The sequence below is a fragment of the Lygodium microphyllum genome, chromosome 8 (genome assembly GCF_053477565.2).
Source record: "Lygodium microphyllum isolate KBCC chromosome 8, Lygodium_microphyllum_v1.1.10, whole genome shotgun sequence".
NCBI classification, from domain to species: Eukaryota; Viridiplantae; Streptophyta; class Polypodiopsida; order Schizaeales; family Lygodiaceae; genus Lygodium; species Lygodium microphyllum.
The window spans coordinates 53673736-53699188 of NC_141142.1; the positions used below are offsets into that span (position 1 = coordinate 53673736).

At 43.8% G+C, this 25453-nt stretch overlaps 1 protein-coding gene and 1 pseudogene across 5 annotated transcripts in view; both read left to right on the forward strand.

Annotated features, from left to right (window-relative positions):
- The window catches only part of LOC148032288 (pleckstrin homology (PH) domain-containing protein), a 242042-nt gene extending 217191 nt beyond the window's left edge, over positions 1–24851 (forward strand). For all 5 annotated transcript variants that reach the window (XM_087682928.1, XM_087682929.1, XM_087682930.1 and 2 more), the window contains 11 exons: positions 4956–5130; positions 5300–5436; positions 5627–5753; positions 5838–6059; positions 6137–6496; positions 7092–7250; positions 7369–7653; positions 7813–8058; positions 23970–24022; positions 24116–24224; positions 24310–24851. In XM_087682928.1, coding sequence (XP_087539054.1) covers positions 4956–5130; positions 5300–5436; positions 5627–5753; positions 5838–6059; positions 6137–6496; positions 7092–7250; positions 7369–7653; positions 7813–8058; positions 23970–24022; positions 24116–24224; positions 24310–24624 — 2188 coding nt within the window. In that variant the 3' untranslated portion in view covers positions 24625–24851. The remainder of the gene's footprint in view (positions 1–4955; positions 5131–5299; positions 5437–5626; positions 5754–5837; positions 6060–6136; positions 6497–7091; positions 7251–7368; positions 7654–7812; positions 8059–23969; positions 24023–24115; positions 24225–24309) is intronic.
- Positions 15524–20196, forward strand: LOC148032289 (uncharacterized; annotated as a pseudogene).
- Positions 24852–25453: the final 602 nt, after the last annotated feature.

Below are 25453 nucleotides of genomic sequence, written 5' to 3' on the forward strand. Positions count from 1 at the left end.
TTGCAGATTTTAAGTGTTTCAGCTTGCTGCCCACACCCCGTTCGCGGAGGACATCTTAGCCGAAGCTGTCTATTGTTGTCTATATTAGTTGGCTCATGTTTTCCAGCCTTCTTCACGCGGTTTGGAGCTGATCCCAGCTAGAGGATTGTTGTTTTTGTACCGACCAGATTGGCAAACCGCAGTTGCAGTCCACTAATGCCAAACTTAGCCCATTTGGGGGCCGATCATATGCACTTTTAAAAAATTCCAAAGTACTAATCTCTATCGAGTCTAAGAGCATACCAATGATCTTCTATGTGTTGCCAAACACTAAAGATGCAGGTACAAACTATCATACAGCCTGTGACGTCATCACAACACTTGCGTTTGTTGCTGCAGCTGTCATATTGACAATTTTCTCTCTCCTCCAGTTGCCGCCATGTCCTGTAGGCTATCGCCAAGTTCTCCTCAGCTGTGTTTGATAGTTTTTCGCTCTCCTCAGCTATCGCCCATCATCTGCTGCCCGCGTTTAGCTATTTTCTCTCTCCTCAGACTGCGTTTATTGCACATTCTCTCTCCTCATTGCCGTCTTCATCACATCTAGCTTCTCACTGTTAGGTTTGCTGGTGTTCGACATTCGGAGGTTGCCTTGCTACGATTCAGGATCCATTCGGAGTACGACACACTCTCAAGCTCATTACCCCTACCCTGATCCTTGAGATAAAAGACTTCAAGGTTTAGTATTCATTCATAGCATAGTGTGTTTCCTGCATCAGCATTGTATTTTGAGCAGTTATATCGCTTCATTTATTTTTTGTGCCTATTGTCTCTGAGTTACCCTTACCCTAACTGTGTTCTTTTATTAGTTTGTGCTTTGTTGTACAATTGCTATTTGTGCTTCTATGTCAGAGTATTTCTTTACATGGTATCAGAGCCAATTCAGTCTCAACACCAATTTGAGTGTCAACACCAATTCAGTCTCCAAAACGACCTATGTCGAGAACCGAGCATGAGTGGGCAGAACAACTTGCTTCACAAAGTTCCGACATGGTGAAAGACACTTTTAACAACATGGAAGAAAGACTATACAAGATCTCCACTGAAGAATATCGTGTGATCATGGACTATAGACGAAAAAAGATTAAGGAACTCGATCCAAGAATTGTCCTTTAGGAGAAGTTACTCAATTAAGGTATGCATGAATTTCTCTCTTCAGATGTTGCGCATAAATCTGATGATATTACAGGGCCATCGAGACCTCCCTGAGGGATAGGCTCCCCCCGTTGGAGAAAGAAATCCGGAGTATGTTCCATTCTTTCATCCTCTTTCGACCGCTCTGGTGCAAGGCACTTTAGATTTGTCTTTTGTTCCTTCATCTTTTACCTCTTTTACTTTGCAATATATTGGTAGAAATCATGAGGAAGATAGAGTACAATCCGTTGACTATGGAAAAGATTCTCTTGAGGATCAAATTTTGTATTAAAACACGCCGTGGGGATTATAACAAAAATCCAGGTATCTCTTCTTCTACACTTCTTTCTTTTCAGTTCACTTCTCAAAATCAAAATGAATTTGGTGTTCCTATTTCTACATTGCATGGTGCATCATCATCATCATCATTTCATTTTCAATCATTAAATGATAAAAATGAACAAAATGCATTTGCACCTTTCTCACCACAAATTCAAAACCCACCCATCCCACCGCATTCTTCCGCTGCTTCTTGACTTCCTTTTAGACCATTTACATTCCCCTTTGAAACACCTCATGTTGCACATCACACCGCACCGGGGGGTTATGGAAACATAGGCACCACCTTTAGGATCTTATTCTTTCCGCAGTTGGATGGTGTTCCACCTTCCTCATACACTTCTGGATCATTGCAGCTTGGGTATTCATGCCCGTCTCTCCCAAGTGTGGATTAGTTGGTTCCACAGCTTGCCTCTATAGCATTAGCTAGTGGACCTTCTGGTAATTTTGTTGTGCCCCAGCAAAGCTTTGGACGGGGCTTTTGTGTCCCAGTGCCTCCACCTCTATCGGCACATTATGGAAACCTTCATGTTCCAGTGCCTCTGCACCAATCGGCACTCACTAGACACTCCTAGCCTATTTTTGCATACCCACCTTTTCCCCCTCATTCTTCCTATCAGACACACCTACCACCACCATCTTACCCTCCGCCCCCATCTTAATCCACTTTCCTGACACTTCATGGTTCCACCTCATCTTCTGCTAAGCATGCTTTCAATGATAAGACATGTTTTAATGGGTAAAACTTTACCACTTGGTCGAACTTCATGAGATATATAATTGATTTCCAGAACCTATGGAATCTTGTGCGGAGGTTGAAACCCCAACCTGATCCCGCACTTGTTCCATACGAGGTGGTCCGCTCATGGAAGGCTAGGAATGCCTCTGCTATTGTCGAGCTGATGGAGGGCTTATTGGCTAAGTTTCATTCTTAGCTTCAGCATTTTGACTAAATGTCAAAACGATGGGGACACTTGACTGATTGCTATGCAGCTCGGTATAGGACCTACGGGATAGGACCCGTCGTATAAATCTTTACCATGAACTCCAACTCTTTAAAATCAGTGACCGGGATGACTTGAAAGTGAAGTTGTCTGAGTATTGGCGAATTCTTGCCGAATTCTACACTACGGGGACTCCGAAGTCATGTGACGATCAAGTCACATTGTTTCTGAACAAACTCCCCGGGAAATACTTCAATTTGGTGGAAGGTATAGTTTCAAAGCCTACCATGCCTACTTTCTATCAATTTGAGTGTCAGGTGTTGCGTTACGCACGGTTGTTCAATCAATTTCATATGAACTCTTCCTTAGAGGGGCCTCTTGTTGCTCATTCTCAGAAGGGGCAACAAGGTAAGGGCAAATAAAATCAAACCTCCACTCAAAATAAAAAACAAAATCAATCCCGGGAATTACAAGGAAACTCATAGTCACAACTCAAACCACGGTGGCAGAATGTACCTAAAAAGAATAGGTATTGTCAACATTGTCAAAAGGCTGGTCATTTTGACGACGAGTGCCGATCAAAGACAAGAGGCTCAACACCTAAATCTAAGTCTCAGACCTTCCCCCCTCACTCGGGCAACCCCCAGTAGGGAAGACAGGGTGATGGCAAGGGGCAGTTTAAAGGTCAGATTCATACTGACACCGCTCAGCCATGTTAGTTGACAATGTTCTCAGCTCCAAGGGCTTGTTTGACTGGTTTGCAGAGGCCCACATCGTCTCCAGAGAGACAACATATGCGAGTCTCGTCCACATTTGTGAGTTGCCTTCGGACGAGGTTACCGCAGAGGCCCACTGGTCATAGTCGAACACTTCAGCTCCTTTTTGGATTGTGGACAGTGAAGCTATATATCACATGACCCCTATAGAGGACATTTTTTGTACACCCGAGCCCCTGTAGCTGGGCGGGTCCGCGTAGGAAACAACTCCTCGATCAAGATTCAGGCTCAAGGTAGCGTGAGTTTTGCTACTGACAAGGGTTTGGATTTGGCTTTGCTGGATAATATATACCATGTCCCCCAGCTTGGGGTGAACTTGTTATCTGCTCAGCAGCTTTGCCGGTTGGGGTGAGTAGTTTTCTTTACAGCAACCACAATTGAGATCCTTGACTCTCAAATTGGTTTAGTGATTGCTCGCGGCGAGGCACAGCCTAATGGCCTTTACCACATGACTCACTTTCTTATGGTCACAGAAAGTATGTGTCAAGTGGACATGAAATGAGTATATTGATGATGCCCCATTTCATATGGTCACCCCATCCATCGGTGAGAATGGAGCAATCAAACATTGAATGCAAGATTGCACTCAATCATGGTGTGTGCAATCTCAATGTTTGCATGTCCTCATCATTGCCTTTCTCTAAGAAAGGCAATCGACCCAAGCATAGGACTAGGTGCTTGAGAGAGAGGATTGCCTCTTTAGTGCTGCATGAGCCTTGGCTCTTTGCCTTTTGTTAGAACCAAATGCAGAAGCAGAGTTGCCACTACCAATGGTACTGGCATTGTTTGAAGAAAAGCCTACATTTGATGCTTCCTCATGAGTAGCCATAGATGTGGTGCCGATGCACAACTTCCTCTTTCTCTAGTGGATCCCCTTGCCATCTTGGCAAGAATCTCGTTGGTGATGCTTTGAGGGATTTCCTTGCATGACGCAGCTTACCTGCCTAGCCTGGGAAAGATTTTGGAAAAGTTGGGTTGCACCACTTGGGTAGCGCATCTAGCAATACTTGCACCTCCACATGCATGGTGTGCAAATTGAAAGCCTTTTGCTTCTCGCAAGCTTTTTTTTTTTTTGGGGGGGGGGGGGGGGGGGGTTGTAGTGTTGCAGTAGTGGGATTCTTGTTGTTGTCTTGAAAATTGCTGCACACTTTTAGTGTGTTTGCTCATAGCAAATAAGGGAGAGATGAGATAATTGAGGTATAGACAATTGTGATTGGCACCTCATGAGGTAATAGTATGATCATTGCGATACTTTTTCATTCTTAGAACAAAATGCAAGTGCATGGACCTGTTTTTTAATGGCTTACTGCATTTGCAGACACTCAACAAACTGATGACAGACCAGATTAGGAAAGCGTTGAGAATTGAAAGGAAAGACTCAGCTTTCTGGTAGCATGGCTCTTATATAGTGCATTATTGCATGTTCAGTATGCAATGCATTTCAATAGCCCTGAAATGTGAAACATGCCTTCCTGCTAAACATTTAATAGGTGATTGATGCATTATGCAACCTGTTTGAGTTGCTTAAATGTTGTCTCCATGTGCATATCTTGCAGGATCATGTTTTTGTGTGCACATATTTTGAGGGTCCATTTGAGTTGCTTAAATGTTGTCTCCATGTGCATATCTTGCAGGATCATGTTTTTGTGTGCACATATTTTGAGGGTCCAGGTGTAGATAATGAACAGTGTTTTTCAATCTCATTTTTTGAGCTTTTTTTGCCTAGGATCAATCTTTATCTGGGCTATTTACAGTTAGACAACCAGTTGCCTCTGAGTGCTCTTCCAGTGATCCTTGCTCCTGACGAGCACAGTGAAAATGATTGTGTCTTGAAGATGACTGTGATAATCTCTGATCAGAAGCCAGAAGCTACAGAGGTCTATCCATACTTTGGTATTAAGGTGGGCCCTCAAAGCAAATACGTTTTGACTTTAAACTTTGGAAAATAAATAAGTAATCTGATCCTTACCCTCCCCCACCTCCTCCTCCAAAACCAACCAACCACCACCACCAACAAAAACCCCAACAACAACAACAAAAAAAAACCTTCCCCATTTTGTGGTATGTTAGGTTACAGGAAGCCCTTGGAGGGTGAACATTCATGAACCAATCATCTGGGCAATGATGGACTTCTACTACGAGCTTCGATTGGACCAGTTTTCAAAGGGTTCCAATATAGGCCAGGTTGATCCAGAAGTGCGGATAGAGTATGTTACTTCATCTTACATTAAAATGTCTGTGAAACTGGCAATCAGTTTTCAAGTCTAGAAATGGGTTCTGGTCAAGAACTCATGGTCAGTTTCAAAGGTCATTACAGATTTTTGTGATTTATTCAAGCTTTGTTATTTATGCGCTGTTGATAAACTAATGGTAATTTCAATTGTTTTGGCTTTGCAGTCTGTTAGATGTATCAGAAGTAAGACTGAAATTAACTTTGGAAATGGCACCCCGACAGCGACCGAGAGGTGTTCTTGGAATATGGGGCCCTTTGGTAACTGCACTGGGAAATACTTCAAAGATGCCTGTGAGTAAGCTTGTTATGTTTGTATGGTGGGTTTATGATTATTGTAATGAGCAGTAAATAGATGGTTTCGATTTGGATTTTCAGATTCATCTGAGGAGTGTTGTTCACAAAAATCGCTACTTAAGAAAGAGCCAAATAACCCAATCTATTGTGGGTCGGCTGTGGCGAGATCTCATACATAATCCTTTGATGCTACTATCAGGAGTTGATGTACTTGGTATGACAAGCTCAACTCTTGCAACGTTGAGTGAGACAGTTGCAGAACTTTCCAGTGATGGAAAATTTTTGCAGCTTCGTTCCAAGCAGGTAGTGGATGTCTCACCAGGTTAACATACAAGGCTTACTCAATGTGCAGCTAATCTTTGTTGCTTGGTGGATCGCAGGACCGTTCAAGACGAATTGGTGGGGTTAGTGATGGGTTAGTGCAAGGAACTGAAGCAATAGCACAAGGTGTTGCCTATGGTGTATCAGGAGTCATAACGAAGCCCATCGAGAAAGCCAAGGAGAAGGGACTAATAGGCTTTGTTCAAGGTTTGGGAAAAGCAGCACTAGGCATTGTCATGGAGCCAACGAGTGGAGTACTTGATTTTGTATCACTGACTGTGAATGGTGTTGGTGCAACCTGTACAAGATGCTTTGAAATTTTTGATCGTGAACAGCCTTATAGTAGAGTGAGACTTCCACGTGCCATCCAGCCAGATGGAATTCTATGCTGTTATGATGAAAAAGCTGCTCTAGGACAGGTCTAAGCTTCACTCTCTTCTGGCATGAGTTTTGTCAATGGGTCTCTGGATAGATAACAATGATGTGTTCTCTGCAGGTTTTTATCCTCTTATGGTATTGCTTTTCAAGACTTCTGTTGTTTTCATGGCTTTATGATATAGTTGTAACGAAGTATGAATATGCAATCATTCACTGATTTCTAAGTTCTGTCTAATTCGCTGCATTTGTCAGTCTGATGTGCCTTGGTGTGTATAAGTGTCGGTGGCCTGCTCTGCAAGTTTGTGTCTTTTCTGTGGCCTTCATTAATGATGCTTTATTCAAATCAAGTTTGGATAGCCTGTCCATTCATGCTTTCCTAGGGTAGTGGCATCAAGCATGCAAGGATTCTACTTTTAATGAATTCTTTGAAGTCAACAGTGATAGCTCTTATTTTTGTAGAGGTTTTGTTTTTATGTTGGGAGGCAGTTAAATGTGACTGGCCATCTATGAGTTTTGGACTGCATCCATGACATTTGACTGATGATGGATTCCGGCTATTGACCATTAGCTGGTACTGTCAACTGCATTTTTAGCAAATAATGAACAATGAGAGGTCTATGCTTGATCTTTTTGTAGACAATGTTGCAACTTGCTGAAGGGAGGGGACGATTTCGACAACGAATTCTTTTTAGGGAACCCTCAAAATTTGCATGGTCTGACTTCTATGTGGACCATTTTGATGTTGTAAATCACAGGACTGTAATTATCACCAACAAGAGGGTGATGCTACTACAGGTCTTGGTTTGAAAATCTCTTTCAACTGTTGGTCTTTCTCTTTTTGTGCCCTTTATCATGGTCATGGTAGTACTCTTATGCGCTCTGTTCTTACGAGGTTTGCTCTTTTGCATTACAGCAACCAAAATCCCGTAAGATGACTGGTGCTCATGTTGAACCACCCATAATAATGTGGGATGTACCTTGGGAAGATTTATTAGCTCTTGAATTGGCATGCACGGCAAATGATCAAGCTCCAGTTTTTGGAATTCTGCACATACGAAATAATCCTAGAATTTTTGCGCATCTTGTAAAATGTTCAGATGTCAATTCTGAGGACACAATTTCACAAACAAGAGCTCTGTTGGTGTCTATATCAAGGGCCTGGAGAGCATACGGTCCAAGCAGGAGCAGTATACTTCAGGTGTTTTCTCTCTCCTTCCACTTCATGTTTACTACCGGTCATGAAAAATACTCTCATGTTATCACTGGTCATGAGAAAATGCTCTCATTCTATCACAACTTCACATGATTTTATTTATTTATTTACTTTTTTGAAATAATGTTTTTGCTTCCACTTCAGATGGCAACAACACAACATTTGAGGGTTTCTCAGATAGTTTCATCCAGGAAGCGGTCCTTACAAATGTCATACACATCAATGGAGGATTCCAAAGGTCGTATTGATGTATCTGGATCAACAAGCCAGAGTCCTGAGTCATCTTTGCATGGACAACAAAATGGGGACACAAAGGAGGTCTGGAATTTTGAGGTTGTCTGGACGAGTGATCAAGTAGCTGGCACACATTGCCCCTGTTGTATTGACACAGTATGCAACTTTCCTGATGCTTTGTCACTGTTGAGTTTTTTATCGTCTCTTCTTTGAAAAAGAAAGTTTAGAGTTTCATTCAATTCATTCCATTGCATGGAACTTCTTGCATGTGTTCCTTAATTTTCAGTCATTTAGAGCTTTTCACCATGCATGTGCTACACACAATCCTGCTTCACATTGTACTTGGGAATCACTTAAGCTCAACAGTGTTATGGCCACACCTTATGCTGGGAGAAATGATAGGGTCACACATTTATCCTGCTTCACATTCTAGTTGGGAATCACTTAAGCTCAATGGTGTTATGGCCACACCTTATGCTGGGACAAACGATAGGGTAACACATCGATTCCTGTTCTGGTTTGATTATAGAATTTCACTTTGACACACAACAAATGAAGCCCAAGAAAATGTCCATGCTTTGATTTCCAGTGGAGGTCAGCATTTGGAGGTAGCATCACATCATCATATGAAGACCCCTGCTATAATGCATGCCATCATACATAGGGAAAAAAGGTCGGAGAACCAATCTTGACCCTAAAACCCTACCACGAGCTGAAAATTTCCAAGCTTCCACTTGAGATCACCTACTTTGAGTTGAATTATAGTGGAAGAACCCCCAAGGACAATTGGCTTTCACTTGTAGTGGACCCTTCCTCTACAACAAGTGTGTTGTACTACACAACATAGAAGTTGATTGCCTGACATTATCTTAGGGTGTAAAAGCCCCCCCTCAAGATGAAAATCTCTTAGTTTCAGACTGACATCATGGGCTTTCTCTAGGTCACGCATTGGCTAGGTGAAGCTGCTTATACGAATTCCATTTGTCAGGTGGTGGTTGGTGGAATCCCAATGAGTGCCAAAGTAGCTTGAGAAGTTATTATTCAATCGAGATCGAGGACTGATGTAGGAATCATTGACTAGGATAGTTAGAGGAGAGTGCTGATAGCCAAGCTAATTGTGAAAGGCCTTCCTCTAGTTGAGGAGTTGTGGAAGGATTTATTGCTATGGAGATTAGAGATTGCAGTTGCTGCTGATGGAGGACCATAGAAGCCTAGCATCCTCAGATGGTTTGGAGATTGGATTTGCTGCAGCTATTATCTGGGCTTGGTCATCAATATCTAGAATACTTTACCCAATTGGCACAACCATGTTTAGGGTTGTCAGCTACTAAAGGTACAGTACCATACGGTACAATAAAATACGGTACTAATTGGTAACTTAAGATTGTATAAGGTACGGTACAATATTAGTACGAAAAATAGAACTTGGTTATTTTGGACTATAGGTGATAGAACACATGTTTAGAGCTAGAACAACAATGCCACTTGAGCAAATAGGATGAAGACATGAGCATAACAATGCAAAACCTCATGTGCAATGCGCTATAGGTAGATAAGATGGGAGTGTATACGTAATACATCATACATCATACATTCATATAGTGTGGTGGAGACTATGAGCTGTAGCTGATCTCAAGATCTACACATGATCTCAGCTATGCTGCGGTCCCTAGCTGCTTCGCTGATATGCCTGGTGGTGAGTCTTCGATGTCTCATGATAATGGCTCTAATCCAGTTGTGGTGTGGCCTCCTCAAACGTGGTTTTGGTAGACGGGGTCGTCGTGCTTGAGGAAGGGAAACGGCTCTATCCAATGTGACTCCACGGTGTGGCTTGTAAGATGTTTGGCGGGGGTGGCTTTGTCTCTGTGAGGCTCATAGTGTCAGTAGGGTTGGATCTATAGAAGAACTCTGTCACTGCTCTCTGTGTGTGTCCCTCTGGGCGAGCTAGCCTCCTATCTCGCAGTAGTGCAGTTCAGTGCCTCTGGAGCTCCAAGAGGAAAATACCTAGGCAGCTTTGGTCCTTGTACTCCATGATGTGACGAAGGGGTCCAAATCCATGACGGAAGAGACAGTGGTACTGTCCTCGTACGTCATAGTATACTGTGCATTTGCATATGTAGTGCTCCTCCGTCTCAGGCTCTTGACCACAAAGCTAGCAAGTCCTATCCTCTGCTAGGGTATTTGTCCATCTGCTTGTCTCCATCTAAAGCCTATGTGAGGAGGTGTGAATTTGTCCGATAGCAACCCGTACGCTATGGGAGAGATGGGTGTCCATATATGCTGGCCGAATAGTGAACCCATCATCAGAGGGAGACATAAGAAATGATTCCTGTAGAACTCCATCCTCGATCCTAGAGGGAGTGGTGGATGGATCCATGCCCTTGCTGTCTCAATCCTCAAGATATCATCTCTGATCACGTGGTTCAACTCTGATCGGTTGAGAGAAAGTGTAGGGCAGTCAAGGCATTAATCCAAAGGTGGAAGATGGGGTCAATATCCAAACCATGTAGGCTCATCCAAATAGGCATCTGTGAAAACGAAGAGTTCTTCTTGCCTCCTATTGCTAGTTGTCTAGACGAGGTTAGTGCCAATCTAGAGTATCAATGGCGTGGAAGTTTCCATAGTCTGTGCCAAAAGGTCATTGCCCTGAAGAGTTCCTTCGTAACTATAGGTGTTGCCCCTAGCTCTGCTCTGACAAAGGGATGTGGGGTGGAGGGCTTACTCCTAATCATGTGTGCTATCATCATGATCAATGGCCTTTCCATGCTATCTCAACCATTATAATAATCTCTCTCTACTCCAATTTGATCAGTGAGTAGACTAAGACGCCTGTGGTACAAGCAACAGCCCCATACCTCTGCTCCATATAGTAATGTAGGTGTGACTAGGGTGTCAAACAACCGGAGTTTGGTGAGAAGCTCTTGGAACTGTATGTGAGCACATTGACTCTCGAGTGCCCCTAGTGTTGTGTATCCACGTGCCACACGTGCCTCTGATGCCCCTCTCAACGAAAAACGTGGGCCAGAGAAGGTGACTTCCAAATAGACATATTCCCTCACATGCTCTAGTATGTCTTCCCCAAATGTGAATTGGTACATAGATCTAGTAACCCATGCTGCTAAAGTATTGAAAACCATGGTTTTGGTCTTCCCAAGGTTCAGTGTGAGGTCTTTATCTCTACAGAAGATGTGCAAAGCATCTAGATGGCACTGCAATCCCTTCGATGAATCCGAAATGAGAACAATATCATCTGCATACAGTAATATCTATATCAGCACCCTTGCCAGGCTGGCTCCAGCTCCTTCTCAGTCTATGTAATTGGACACTTCATCTATGCATAGACCAAACAATGTGGGTGAAAGTGGACATCCTTGTTTCACTCCTATGGTACTGTCAATCCTCTCTGATAGCCCCCTAGGTGCTTGTACATGACCTGTCACTGCCTCATAAATGCATAGACACCCCGTCGTATACCCTCTGGTACTCCAATGTCCTGCAATCTCTGCATGATGTGTGTACAAGGCACTATATCAAAAGCTTTTCGAAAGTCTACAAAGCAACAATAGATCCTCTTGTCTCGGGCTCGACCCTTCTCAATAATGGCTCTAACTGTGAGAATATGGTCTAGCATGGTATATCCTCGTCTGAACTTGCCTATCCTTGTGCTCTTTTGCCTTGCATTTCAGCCCACCTGCTGAGTTCATACTCCAATATAGATCCATATATCTTGGCCAAAGTATGACCGATCATGATAGTCCAGTAGTTTCTAGGAATCAGGGGATCACCACTTTTAAATAGCAGAATTATAGTATTGTCTAACCAACTCATAGGGAAACCTTCACATGCTGCTCTATTGAACATATGTGCTAATATATGGGTGGTAATATGTCACAAGAATGTGAGAAATGTTCCACTACTAGTCCATCCTCATCCTGTGCCCTCCCATTTTGTAATCTATAAATTGCATCCCTAACCATTTTCCATGTGAAGAAAGACCACTGTGTTGGCCTACAAGCTTGTGGGGGCTGCATATCTAGCTGTCCTAGTAGGTCATACAGCTGTCTCCCCTGGTCAAGTCAAGCATTTGGTGATGTAATTTTTATGGGGGGCTGTTTTGCATGAAACATCTTCCATACTCTCTTGCTATCCTACCCAAAAAATAGCTGATATATCTCTACTTCTGCTTTCGCTAAGTAGTCTTGTTTCTTCTTCTGCACAAGGCATTTCAAGAACGCCTTTGCTTGGCGATGTGTGTGAGTGCCTAGCTCCACTTCTATTGGTAAGTGAGGTCGGGTGGCTCTACACTCATCATCATACTAGCTATTTTGGGGATCAGTAGATCGTGTGGGTCTACCTCGGGGCAAGGTGTGTGGGAATGCATACATGGCTCATCCATGTATGGCCTCTGCTAAATCCCTTGTACATTCTTCCAACGATCTACTCAAGTCCAATGTATGTAAAATGGTCTGCAAAGAACCACTGTAGATGTGTGAGGTGTCTTCTGTAAAGTAGTATTTGGGATGTTTAGGAAGGCATGGTGTTTCATGTTTCATATGTTGATAAGAGATCATGAATGTCAAAATAGCACGATCTGTTGCTATGCCAATTGGTCTCCTAGATATCTTAAAGTTTTGGATGTCTGGTATTAATGTTGGTGAGCCTATCAAGTAGTCCATAGTACTAGCCTCTCCTTTGTGATTCCAACATGTTAGATTGTCAGATCCTGGCCATTGTGGCAGACCATTAAGGATGGCTAGTCTATGTGCACTTCCCAAAATCAATAGGTGTGTCCCATAGTTATTGACTTCTTTATCCTGGGCTCTCTTGCGTAGGCCTATTTCATCTATATTGATCTCTTTGAACATGGCATTATCATGTATCTAAAAGTCACTCTGTCTATCTCCAGGGCGTGCATTGAAATATCGTACTAATAATATGTCCCCAATGCTAGCATATCTCATGATATCCTCATAAAGTACATGAAAGGGAGATCCGTCTCTTGTTGCATAGGTAGAATTTGCAAGAGGAAAGTAGCATATTGCAATGAATATATCTTGTGGTCTACCTGCATGTATCCTAATCCATAAATATCGTGCATCATCATCTCTTTTTATTACTTGCACTATCCCTTTGAGGTCTTCCCGGTATAGTATAGCCACACCTCCAGAACCGCTGGTGCTTCCTGGTTTTCTAGCTGTTGGACGAAATGCACTTTTCCACCTGTATCCCCGCACATCTTGTAGTTGGCTCCCTTTACATTGGTGTATTTCTATGTACATTGCTATATCTATGTTTCGGAAGCTATCTTCAAAGTAACCAACATCCAAGTGTAGGGCTTCATTACAATTCCATATTGACATCTGAAGTGTCTCATAGGCCTGGTACTGTCATGAAGTCCTTTTGTCCGTGATGATGACTCGTCCATTGCTATAAACAGCCCACTCTCCCTCTTTGCGAGCCTCCAATACCTTGGGCATGTGTTCTCAGCGATGCGCTATTTGTGCTGGGGTAAGGTCTTGATCGGAATAAATCTTCTCACCCTTGAGGGCTCTCCTCTTGGAGTGGAAGGCCTTTTTTTTTTCCTCTCTGTCTCCAAAGCAAAGAATTAGTGCCTTGGACTTGGAGTCCTCTTTCCCCACTCTCCAAGCACTGATGATAGGTACGTTTAAAGCCCCAATTTTGTCAGCAAGTGTCTTAGCATTCCTGTGGGTTGCTCTTCTCCTCCCATCCGACTACCCGTACATGTAAAGCCCTAGCCCGTCTCTTAGGCTCTTCTTCCAAGGTATCATTCATTACTTCAGTCTTGTTCACTGATGTTCCCTTATTCTTTTTTACTACCTCAATCCATGGGCTGGCTTCTTCTATCTGCTTCTGTGTTGTCTTTGCCACACCTGTGAGTGAACCTCCCTTTCACATGCGTTCAAAGCCTCTTTCTCTTTTTGTAGTTTTTCTTGCACGTTCATTTCTTTTTTCTTAAATGTGTTCAATTCTTCCTGTAGTTCTAAGATTTCAGATTTGTAGGCATCTTCCACTTTCAGCATTCAGTTTTTAGAGTGTGCATTTCGGACAGCATTTGTGCATATAAGTCATTCTTAATCTTTATCTGCATGTCTTGCATTTTGGCCCTTTGATTTAGTATGAGTTGGGCTTTGACGTGTTCTCGTATTTCTTTCTCCAATTCTTGTCTCATAATTCGTAGTTCAGAGCGAATCATGAGATGAATTTCTTCATATTTCTTTTCATTCATGGTGCATGAGGTCTTTCCATGCCTATCAGATGCTGGGGAGAGGGTCGAATCACGGACCCTACGGCCATACGTCTTGTACAGTGTGTTTTTAGAAGGGGTGTTGATTATTGCTCCATGGGCGGTTGTTACATGATGTAGACCCCAACGTTCCATTACAGGAGCTGACTCAGTAGTTGAGTGAGGCCCTATACATCGTTGCAGGTGTAGCCTCCCCACACTCACGACCCACACGGAGAGCCTCCACCGGGGTGACACCTCGGAATAGCTGGTATGATGATGAGTACTGTGAGACCAAAGCACGGCTACAGAGAAAGATAGCACTGGGGTCCACTACCCACAGACAGGCACAGATACTCTTTAGACGCATCACAGTGGAAGAAGAGAACATTCTTGGCCCAGCTCGAGCGAGACCTATACGAGTTATTCTGGAGCCAAGACTCTATAGAGGCTTGGAGGCTGTTCAGAGAGCATTGCCCGACCACACCTATTATGTCCACCGCTGTATGGGAAGAGTATACAGCTAGTTTTTATTCTGTGGAGGGTCAGTCACCTCTTCCTGACCCATTTGAGCCTTGTCCAGAGACCACCACTTTCTTTACAGAAAGTAGGGTCCAAGAGGCCATTGACAGACTTAGTAGAGGAAAGGCACAATATCATGATGGATTAGTAACTGAGCACTTGATCCATGTTAGAGATTTGGTGGTAGGAATCCTAGCTTACATGTTTAACAGAGCCATGTGTGAAGGCCTACCAGAAAGTTGGACCCTACTCTACCTAGTAACTATCGGACTATCATGGTTGGGCATACATTGGCTAAGTTATACGCTTCCATCCTTGAGCATGAGTTAAGCAGGTGGGCAGAGATGTGGGGTCTTAGAGGACAGGGTTAGGCTGTCTTTAGGAGAGGCTTCTCCACATTGGATCACATCCTCACACTCAGCGATCATTGAGGAGGGAAGGGCCCATGGTCGATGGACCTACTGCTGCTCTGTGGACTTTCACAAAGCCTTTGACATAGTACCGAGAGACATGGGAGTACCCAAAGAGCTTAGTTGGGGTATTTTGGCACTGTATGAGAGAGTTGTGAGCAGAGTCCGGACACCTAAGGGCCTTTCGGCACCTATTTACTCCACCATTGGGGTGAAGCAACGATGCCCCCTCTCTCCGACATTATTTGGCCTGTACAATGATGGGATTGCTGATTATATTTCATAGGAAGGAGATAGAGCAGCTCTAGTAGCTCACACTTGGATACCCCTCCTATTGTATGTAGATGACATTGTATTGATAGCTGACTCTCTAGAGGGTCTACAGAGACACTTGGATGCATTACACTCCTATACTTTGGACAATGGGCTTTCAGTGAACCTTAGTAAAACCAAGGTGATGGTATTTAATACTACACCATAGTGGGTCAGGAGATCAGCACCTAAATTCACATATGGATCTGAGGAGCTGGAGTATGTGGATTCTTATACATACCTTGGAGTCTCATTCACAGGGCCCACATTTTCTATGCGAGAGGCAGCAGACACTAGATTGACTTGTGGATACACAACACTAGGTGGTTTGGAGAGGATGTGCTCACAAGTGCAGTTCCAAGAACCCTGCACCAAGCTATGGCTCTTCGATACACTGGTCACATCCACACTACTTTATGGAGTACAGATATGGGGGCCCAGTCTTGACCACCATAGCAGATCAAGGCGCACTTATGACGGATGGAGGTCGATGTAAGGCCTTAGTGCCACATGAGATCATCAAAGCCAAGCCAGTAGCTACACCGATTGTGGTAGAGGCCCTCACCCGATCGATCACATACATACATAGCCTATGGGACTTACCCAGACATAAACACAGATATGCACGGCTGGCCCTTGAGTCCTCCAGGCAGCTTGCTAGAGAGGGTGATACTTCATGTTGGTATGCACAGATGTCCGTCTGATTTGAGCTGCATGGCTTTAGCATGGACAAGTTACCCACCTTCCAGTACTCCCTTGATGCACCATCTCTTGATCTGAGCAGGTTAGAGATTCGCAAGATCATTAGGATGGATCTCACCCAATTGGATATCAGATAGACATGGTTGATGCCAAGGTAGGAGCTAGGGACAAAGATGGCTTTCTACCGTGAGCATTTCCTTCATACTACAGATGATGGATTTATTGTTCGCCCGAGATACATGGGCACCCAACTTTCCCATGGGATCAGATGTACTATTGGCCTATTGCGCACCTCCTCACATTAGCTAGAAATTGAGACCGGCAGATATAGATCCATCCCACTAGAGGAGCGCACATGCCAGATATACCAATTAGAGCCAGAGATAGAGGAGCATTATATTTGCCACTACCTAGTGTATTATGAGATCCGTGGTCGTTTCCATTGTCTGTTCAGAGGCGGATTTGGACCACTATCCAGAGTCATGGATTTTACCGATCAGCGATGCCTTGGCTTCTTTCTTCTTGAGATACAACGGCTTCGTGACATGCACCTCAGGAGTACAGCTGCCCTAGGACACCGAGGGCCTTCATAGAAGCAGCTCACACGCTTCTTTGCAAAGGAGACTCAGAAGACTTCAATACAGTTACAACCACAGTCCACACGAGAGCCTCCCTCACTGCCACAATCCACACACAGACAAGGAGTAGTGATTGATCCAGTCGTTCAGCTTAGCCAATCCAAACGTCCTAGGCCTTGACATAGACACCGACGACACCTTCATTGGCAGATACAAGGGATTATTGCTCGTGCTAGAGCTAGGCCCTCCATACCCACATGAGATTGTACCATTTTGGAGCTCATTGTTACTAGATAGAGTCTATGTTTTATACATAGCCATAGTTAGTTTCCTTTCTTTCCTTTTTTGCTTGTGCTACATATTTTTCCCAGACAGTTGTACTATCATACCCATGATTGTAACTCATGGTCTCATAGGTCATTTTGGCCTTTTGTAGACATTAATATATCATTTCATTTCTCTCTCTCTCTCACACACACACACAAGCCCACACAAGAGAATGAAGAGCCTATTTGTCCATCCACCCTAAACTTTGCTTTGTTCTTTGATGTATTACATATACAAACCCATCTGTCTTCTAGTAGCGCATCGCGCAGGTTGTGCATGAGGTTTTTTCTTGTTGTCCTCATGTCTATTAGCTCAAGTGACATTGCTTATATAGCTCTAAATATGTGTTCTATTATCTATCATCCAAAATAACCAAGTTTTTGTTTTTTTTTTCGTACTAATATCGTACCGTACCTTATAAAATCATAAGGTACCAATTAGTACGGTATTTTATTGTACCGTACTGTATCGTACCTGTCATACTTGACAACCCTCTCTCTTTTTTTTCGTAAAAGGTAATTGTATTAATTACAGAAAAAAAAGATACAAGTTTACTACAACAACCCCCCCCCCCCCCCCCCCCCCCGGCCAAATTGTGGCTCTTTGACACTTTAGTTATGCCCACACTACTCTATGGAGCAGCCATTTGGGGCCCGAGCCTTTATCATACTCAAAGGGTGCCCCTCATGGATTGTAAGAGACTTGAAGCACAACATTGTGATGGCTGGGAACATATGGAGAGATTGTTGGTCATGATGATAATTTGCAAGTAAAAATGTAACTAATTATATTACTTAGAAAAAGTGATTACAACGGAGTGCTCATGCTCAACAGACTAGCTGGAGTTGATGAAAGTCACAAGCACATCATATATACAAGCCTCTCAAGGCGGTCTGGGGGAGATGGGGGCAAGAAGCCATGGAGGGGGGGGGGGGGGGGGTGTATCGCCATTTGGGGCTACCTGCCCGCATCATGAAAAGCAGGTCCCAGCCGCCCCAAGTGCGCATGAAATGACATCGGAGCTCTTGACGAGCCCTAGATTCTGATCCCCTCGACCGCGGAGGGAGTGGATGATGGAGGTCCAGAGCTCTGCTAAGGTTACCTGTACTGAAAGTCTCTCTCCACTAAAAGCCTCCTTACATCGCGCCTTCCAGATATGCCAACCAGTAAGACTCCCTATGATCTCCCATACCTCAGAGTGGTCTACTGTGGGCTCCAAAACCTAGTGGATGGGTAGAGCCTCCAAACCGACCATTGCACACGACCCTGCCTCGGTAATGAATATCGTGTTCTACATCCCGGCCTCATATAGAAGGTGGCAGCCCTAGCTGACTGCTTGCCAGCAGAAAGCTCCCCATGAGATGCATCCAAGGCTGGGTGCTATACGGTGAAGGATGCGGCATGCACCTCTCCACACGAGCTGCGCCGCCTCTTACGACCAAAGGCAGTGCTTTGGTGTTTCCAGAGGCTGCTGTGTGCAGCGCGATGGAGGCGCTGGGTGGGTGTGATGGCAGCGAAGGCATGACGCGGGGGCAACGTTCATGACACGACGAGCAGGAGCTTTTTTATTGCCTCTTGGTTATGATGATAACACGTGTGATAAGGGCAAAAGCCTCAATACAACAAGAGAACATCCGAGCAGAGTTGGGTGCAGCACCCATGGTAGTGGAGGCACTATTCTAGGCAATCACCTTTCTCCAAAGAATATGGAGGCTTCCTAAAGACCAATACCCTAGGCTAGCTATGGAGTCTTCAAGACAGTTTGCAACAAAGGGAGATAGACAGCATTGGTATGCACACATGAACACGTGGCTGAACTTGCATGGCATGAATATAGATAGATTGCCATGGTTCGACTACAATCTTGATTGTCCCACTTTGAGTCTTAGCCGTTCGAAGTTGAAGAGTGATCAAAGCAGACATCACTAAAGTGGAGACAGAGAGGACTTTGTCCAAGCCCCCTTTCCCATTAGGCAAGAAGATGGCACAATACCAATGTCACTTCTTGTAGCTTTCCCATGACAGTTTCATAGTGCGACCGAGATACATGGATGCTCAACTTTCTCATGGGCTTGGAGTTGCTATTGGACAAATCCTCACGTCATCACATCAACTAATGATTGAGACAGGTCTCTGGAGCCATGGTGTAGCAAATGAGAGGACGTGCGAGCTTTGTGGATGGGAGGTAGAGGGAGGAACACTACATTTGTAGATGCACTGTATACTATGATATCTGAGGCCTCTACCATTGCCTCTTTAAGGAGGGCTTTGGACCATTGACATGGGTGATGGACCATGAGGACTAGAGATATCTGTGCCTTTTTCTATTGGAACTCTAGTGGCGTAGAGCAGCATTGCTACAGGATCGGAGGCATCCCCAGTCACATCCACCCCTCCTCAGAGCAATTACAAACTTTTCAGTGTAGCTGACCCCCTGGGAATTGCCACCTTAGACACTACATCTCGTACTGAGAGGCACCATCGAGGGACATCATTAGGTGGCATCATAGTAGACAGAGCTACAGGGTTATGCAAAGCACAACGCCCTAGAGTTCTTGCTCAGCAACATAGGCATGCTCATATGCGACCCATTCACGTCATGATTGCTCGTTATAGACGAAGATTACCATGTTGAGTCAGGCGGGGGTAGCTTGCAAAGTTTTGGTGGATTCCATACACTAAGAGGGAGATATTCTATACTCTCTTCAATTCCTCGGTTTTCCATATTTTTCATTTTCCATTCCAATTTATCATGTAGAACTAGACATAAATTGGTTTTCTTCTCTGATGAGAGATGATGATGCCAATTGTATTAGTTATGGTCTCATAGGCCATTTTGGCCTTCTAGAGACTTTAATATCTCTCTCTCTCTCTCTGTGTGGTTACACCCATACTCCTATATGGGGCAGCTATTTGGGGGCTAAGCCTCTTCCACACGAGGAGATAGCCTTTGGGAGATTAGGATGGACCAAAGAAGGAACACTATGACATGTGGGAGCATATGGAAAGACCATTAGTCATGATGATTTCACGTATGATACGAGTGAAGAGCTTGAACCCACATGAGATTATTAGAGGTGAGTTGGGAGCATCATCCATGGTGGTTGAGGCCTTGCCCCAGGCAGTGACATTCATACATAGACTATGGGAGCTTCTTCAAGATAGATGCCCACGGCTAGCCCTAGCCTCTCCTAGATAGCTAGCAGCAAATGGTGACAGACGACTTTGGTATGCTTAGATGAGTATATGGATGAGTTTACATGGGCTGTAGATTGACAAACTACACCCGTTTGACTATAGCTTGGTTTGCCCTACACTTTTCCTAAGCCAATCAAAGCTGAACCATGTGATTATTGCAAACATACTAAGGTTAGAAACAGAAAAGAATTGGATATGACCCCGCTCCCCCCCCCCCCCCCCCAACAATGGCATGAGGATGGCACACTACCAAACCCACTTCCTTCAAGTATGTGAGGATGGTTTCATTACCCAGCCAAGTTACATGGATACACAGTTGTCTAATGGATTACGCACAATTATTGGTCAGATCTCCACCTCATCTCACCACCTGAGGATTGAGACAAGCAGATAGGAGGGCATATAGATAGAGGAATGCATATTCCCGATATGCGATAGAGAGCCAGAGACAGAGGAATACTACATCTGCCAAAGGAGATAGCACTGTCTATTTCGAGAGGGTTTTAGACCCTTGAGATACATCATGCAGTTTGTGGATCAAAGATGCTTGGGTTTCTTCCTCTTGGAGCTCTAGAGGCGCAGAGCAATTATTCTACGGAGTTGGAGGACTCATCCCCAGGCTATGCATTTGTCCACACCATCTCTCCCTCCGGTCTGCCCACCTCTCCCTCCTGTGTGCCCAGGCCTATCCACGTGTCTTCCCCACCCTATCCACTTGTCTCGCCCTCGCCCTGTCCGCCGTCCACTTCATCCACCCTCAACCGGATCCATTGATTGTCCACAATCTCTATCCACATCCTCCCTCAATTTGCATTCTCTACTTGGTATCATGGGGAGGTCGGGTCATCTTGCCTTGCCATCCATATTGCCAACTACGATCCAAACCTAAAACAGAGATCAACAATATTGCAAACAAATGGTAAGTGTAGGCGCCAAACTAGACACACTAGAGAAAGTGTCGAAAGCACTCATCAGCAATACCCAAAAAACGTTGGACAACAGCATTGATCAAGTGTAGTGAGGTCTCCGAAGCAGTGGGCATTAAGCACGAGGCCACGCAACAAGGGTGGGTAGAGGTGTTAGAAGTGGTGCAGCAATGGAAGCATAAACATAAGCTGTAATAAATTGCTGAAACACAAGACAAAAGAGAAAGGGAAAGAAAGAACACAATACAGATGAGAACTCAGATGTATGCTCAGGAAATGGAATCCATATATGAGACATGAGACTATCGCATACAACAGTGAGTCACTGGTTGCGTGGGCACTGGCACCGGCTCCTCTCTCCACGGGAACTCCAGGTGGTGCACTGACCAACTGAGGAGGAGGAGCCCAGAATAAATAGGCACAAATAATGCCATGAAATATGTTAGGTCAGCCAACATTTAATGCTGGTCGGCCAGCAATAAATGCCCAATATGACCATAAAATGACACAATAAAAAATGCCTAAATAACCTAAATAACGTGCCCAAGCCTCTACAGTTCAGACTCACACATGAGTTGACATACCTGCTAACAAGAGGTAGTGAAGAAGAACATAAAAAAGGAGGTAGAAAAAGACAATTAAAAACGTGAGGCACAGATTGTGAATGCCACATTAGAAGAAGATAGGATGAGACGAGCAAGGCGACTAAACATACGAGTGAATGGCATACTTGACAAAGAAGGATCATCGCCCAAGGAGAATGGTAAGACCTTGTGCACACGCCTCCAATACAAATAGGAAGAAGCACTTCCCTTTATAAAAGCCTAAAGGGTTAGGAAGAACCCACAAAAGCACACACTTATCTCGAGGTTATGGGATGAAATGGAGACGATGGCCTTCATGAGGAAGAAAGCCATACTACGTGAACTCTTAGGGGATCCTATCTACCTTGATGATGATCTTTACCAAGATGCAGGTGGAAGACAAGTGCACAAATATGCCCAAAATAATCCAAGCTAGGAAGGAGGGCAAGAAGGCAGTGTATAGAAATGGTGGAGTTCTTGATGGCAAGGCAATTGAATAGGGACGCATGGCCTATGAGATAGACACCTAAAAAATATGGACGACAATGTGGAACTGTAACGGCTCACTATGGACACACCCAGGGAGGATGGAGGAGGTGATGGAGGATCATTAGTTGATTTTGATTATAGAGACACACTAGAGTCCCAAGAGGAGATTGCCCAAGATACAGGGATATGTTTGGGAGTCCACATACAGAAGTTGCACAAGATATCAAGGCACCACCCACGTATTAGTAGTAGTAGTGGTATTGATCAAGCAGTAGCTATATGATACATTCTACATCATGGCGTGAGATCCCGATGCGTGGTACATGTGGATCAGAGTGGAGATCTCCCATAGCCAGATGCAATATATTTCCCTCTGCTACTTCCGTCCCCTCTAGGGATCGAGATATACTACCAAGGGGCCCTAGTAGCAGGAGGGAGAGGGGGATGGAGGAGAAGAGTCCCCTTTCACAGAATTATCAGATGAGATTGTACACTACTCCATACAGGGAGAGATTCTCCTAGTAGGAGATTTTAATGCCAGGATATAGAGCAAACAATGTGACACATGAGTTTCAGGATCCAAGGAGACTACAGGTGATGGATATAGGGGAGATAGGCAGATGTAGGTTATCTATTGGTACTGGAGGAGATAGTACTTGCTACTGCCAGTACCTACTAGCTCTAGGGTCATGACAGTTATTATTGGTTCATGGCTTCAATTCAAAGCATTGACTTGCTTCCAACCCACCAACTCCAATACAATGGACTATGTACTACGCTCCATTGAGACAATGGAACTAATCAAATCCTTCACCATCCCCCTTGTTGGATTGGAGTAGATCATACCTACCTATCCCTCAACCTGTCTTCCTCACCACACCCACATATTCCAGCCATTGCCCCTACCGTGCCCACCACTTTCTACTTTAAACATGAGCTAGCAGACATATATAGCCACCACATATATGGACTCACACAGTTTTAACATAATGCCGAGAGAGTATAGGAGACTAGAGCAGCACACTGCCTACGGATACAGGGATACCAAATACAAATGATACATTAGAGAGAGATGAGGGAGATCCGCCAGCGACATGAGCAGCAGTTGACAGAGTTGAGGACCCACGCCAGATGCTACCCTCATACTATTTCATTCGCAATGTATGACATACTCTACCCATCGATTTTGATTGGGTGGAACTAGATATATGAGTATCATTCAGCTACACAGCTGGACATGTACTACTATTTTGTCTTGTACACCACCTAAGGTTCTTTTACAGTACCTCACTGACCATACTCCAGCATGTCACATTTTGATGTGGAGTGAAAATCAACATTGTACATGATTTTGTTTCATAGGCCAATCTTGGCCTCAAAAGACATTACTCTCTCTCTCTCTCTCTCTCTCTCTCTCTCTCTCTCTCATGTGCAATAGGATCTCTGCTTGGGAGAAGAGGCCTATTCAGGTTTGAGAGGTGCCTATGTCTGTTGTCCACTCAGGAGACACTTACTCCATCGCCTCTCAGGCATTTGTATTTTACAGCCCAGAAATACGTTATAGAGCATCTGCACACTTTCAAGGATCAATGAAGAAAAAAACTCACTGAAACTAACATGGTGATCAAGTATGGAAATCCGACAATCATTTTGCATCAATGTTAAAGTCCATATCTGTTGTGGCTTATAGACTAAAGTTGTGCCTTGTTTTTTGCAACCTGTCTTTCAATATACTGCAAATTGGGACACATCTAAAAACCTCAAGGTACCTGCAGGTCTCTCCAAACGATGCTACAATCACTATTTGGCGGCCTATTGTTCCTGAAGGGTAATGTGAAGCTTACTGAACAATCTATTTCTGTTTTACGAGATTATGATTTCACTGATCTAAATTTTGGGAATTTGAATTGCTATATTTTAGTTATATTGCTGTTGGAGATATTGCTCGGCTTGGGAAGCATCCACCTTTTGTCTCAATGTCCTACAAGAATATTGAGCATCATTTTGCACGGCCAACAGGATTTGATCTGGTATTATTTTACTGTGCAGAAAGTGGTATTGTCTCTCTATAGTTATTTTTATACAACTCATGGTACATATCTATTAATGATGCAGGTATGGAGAAGCTGGAAAGGGCTCTTGGTTGATCCTGTTTCCATATGGATGCCAAAAGCTCCTGATGGGTACATTGCTCTTGGTTGTGTGGTAATGGCTTCTTTTTTGGAACCTGAAGTGGAGAGCGTATGGTGTGCTCATTCATCTCTAACAGAGGCTGCAGAATTTGAAGAGGGGGAAATCTGGCATGCTCCAAACAGTTCTCCATGGGCTTGTTTCTTGTATCAAGTAGCCAGCGAAGCACTAACATTCATGGCTTTGAGACAACGTGATCAGAGGGCACATGTGAAGCCTAGGAAAATTGTTTATAGATAGACATTCAAAGGCTTGAGATTGCCATATTTTCCTTTCCATTTTCACCTTATACAAACCAGCAAAGGCAATCTTGAAAGGATTCTCGTAGGATTTAGGAAGCCACAAACTTAGCCATGTAAGGCAACATGGTTTTCTTTAATGATGACTTAGACAGGCCCCATTCTTTTAGATTTTGATGTATCATCCACATTTTTATCATTATAATAATTTACACATATTTTAAGGTACTACGCTTTGCTGATGATCTGTGAAGTACATCAAGTCTTGATGTAATCCTCTTCATTGAGGATCAGCAAAGCAAATCAAGAATGAGCTAGTAAAGCATGTTATTGGAATATGGTTTCTGGCTATTGGAAGGGATTGCAAATTTGATCCAGTATAGCTGCTAATTGTTCTATTAATTGACACGGTGCCAGCCATTGAGATTATCTCCTGTGTCAACTTTTATCTCTGCTTCTGTTGCCAGGCAATGACATTATGTCAGCTTACTTAATTGTAATACGCTGCAACTCTGATTATACTAGTTTCGAAGATTACCCGTCAACTGTTGTCTCTGCTTCTTTTGTGAGGCAGTCATTTAATAGTAGAAACTGACGTGACCATCTTACTCAGAAGTGATGTTGTCTTGTCTATGAAACTATATTATGCAATTCTCTAGGTAATATCAGTTAGTGGTACTTTACGCTAAGAGGTGATATTACTCTTTCTGCTTATCATATATCTTATGCTTCAGACCTGCGTGTAACTTATTTGGCATTGAGTTAATGAATTGAGCACTTATGATCAATAATGATGGAGACCCAAATTTGAGATTTAATATGGCATTATC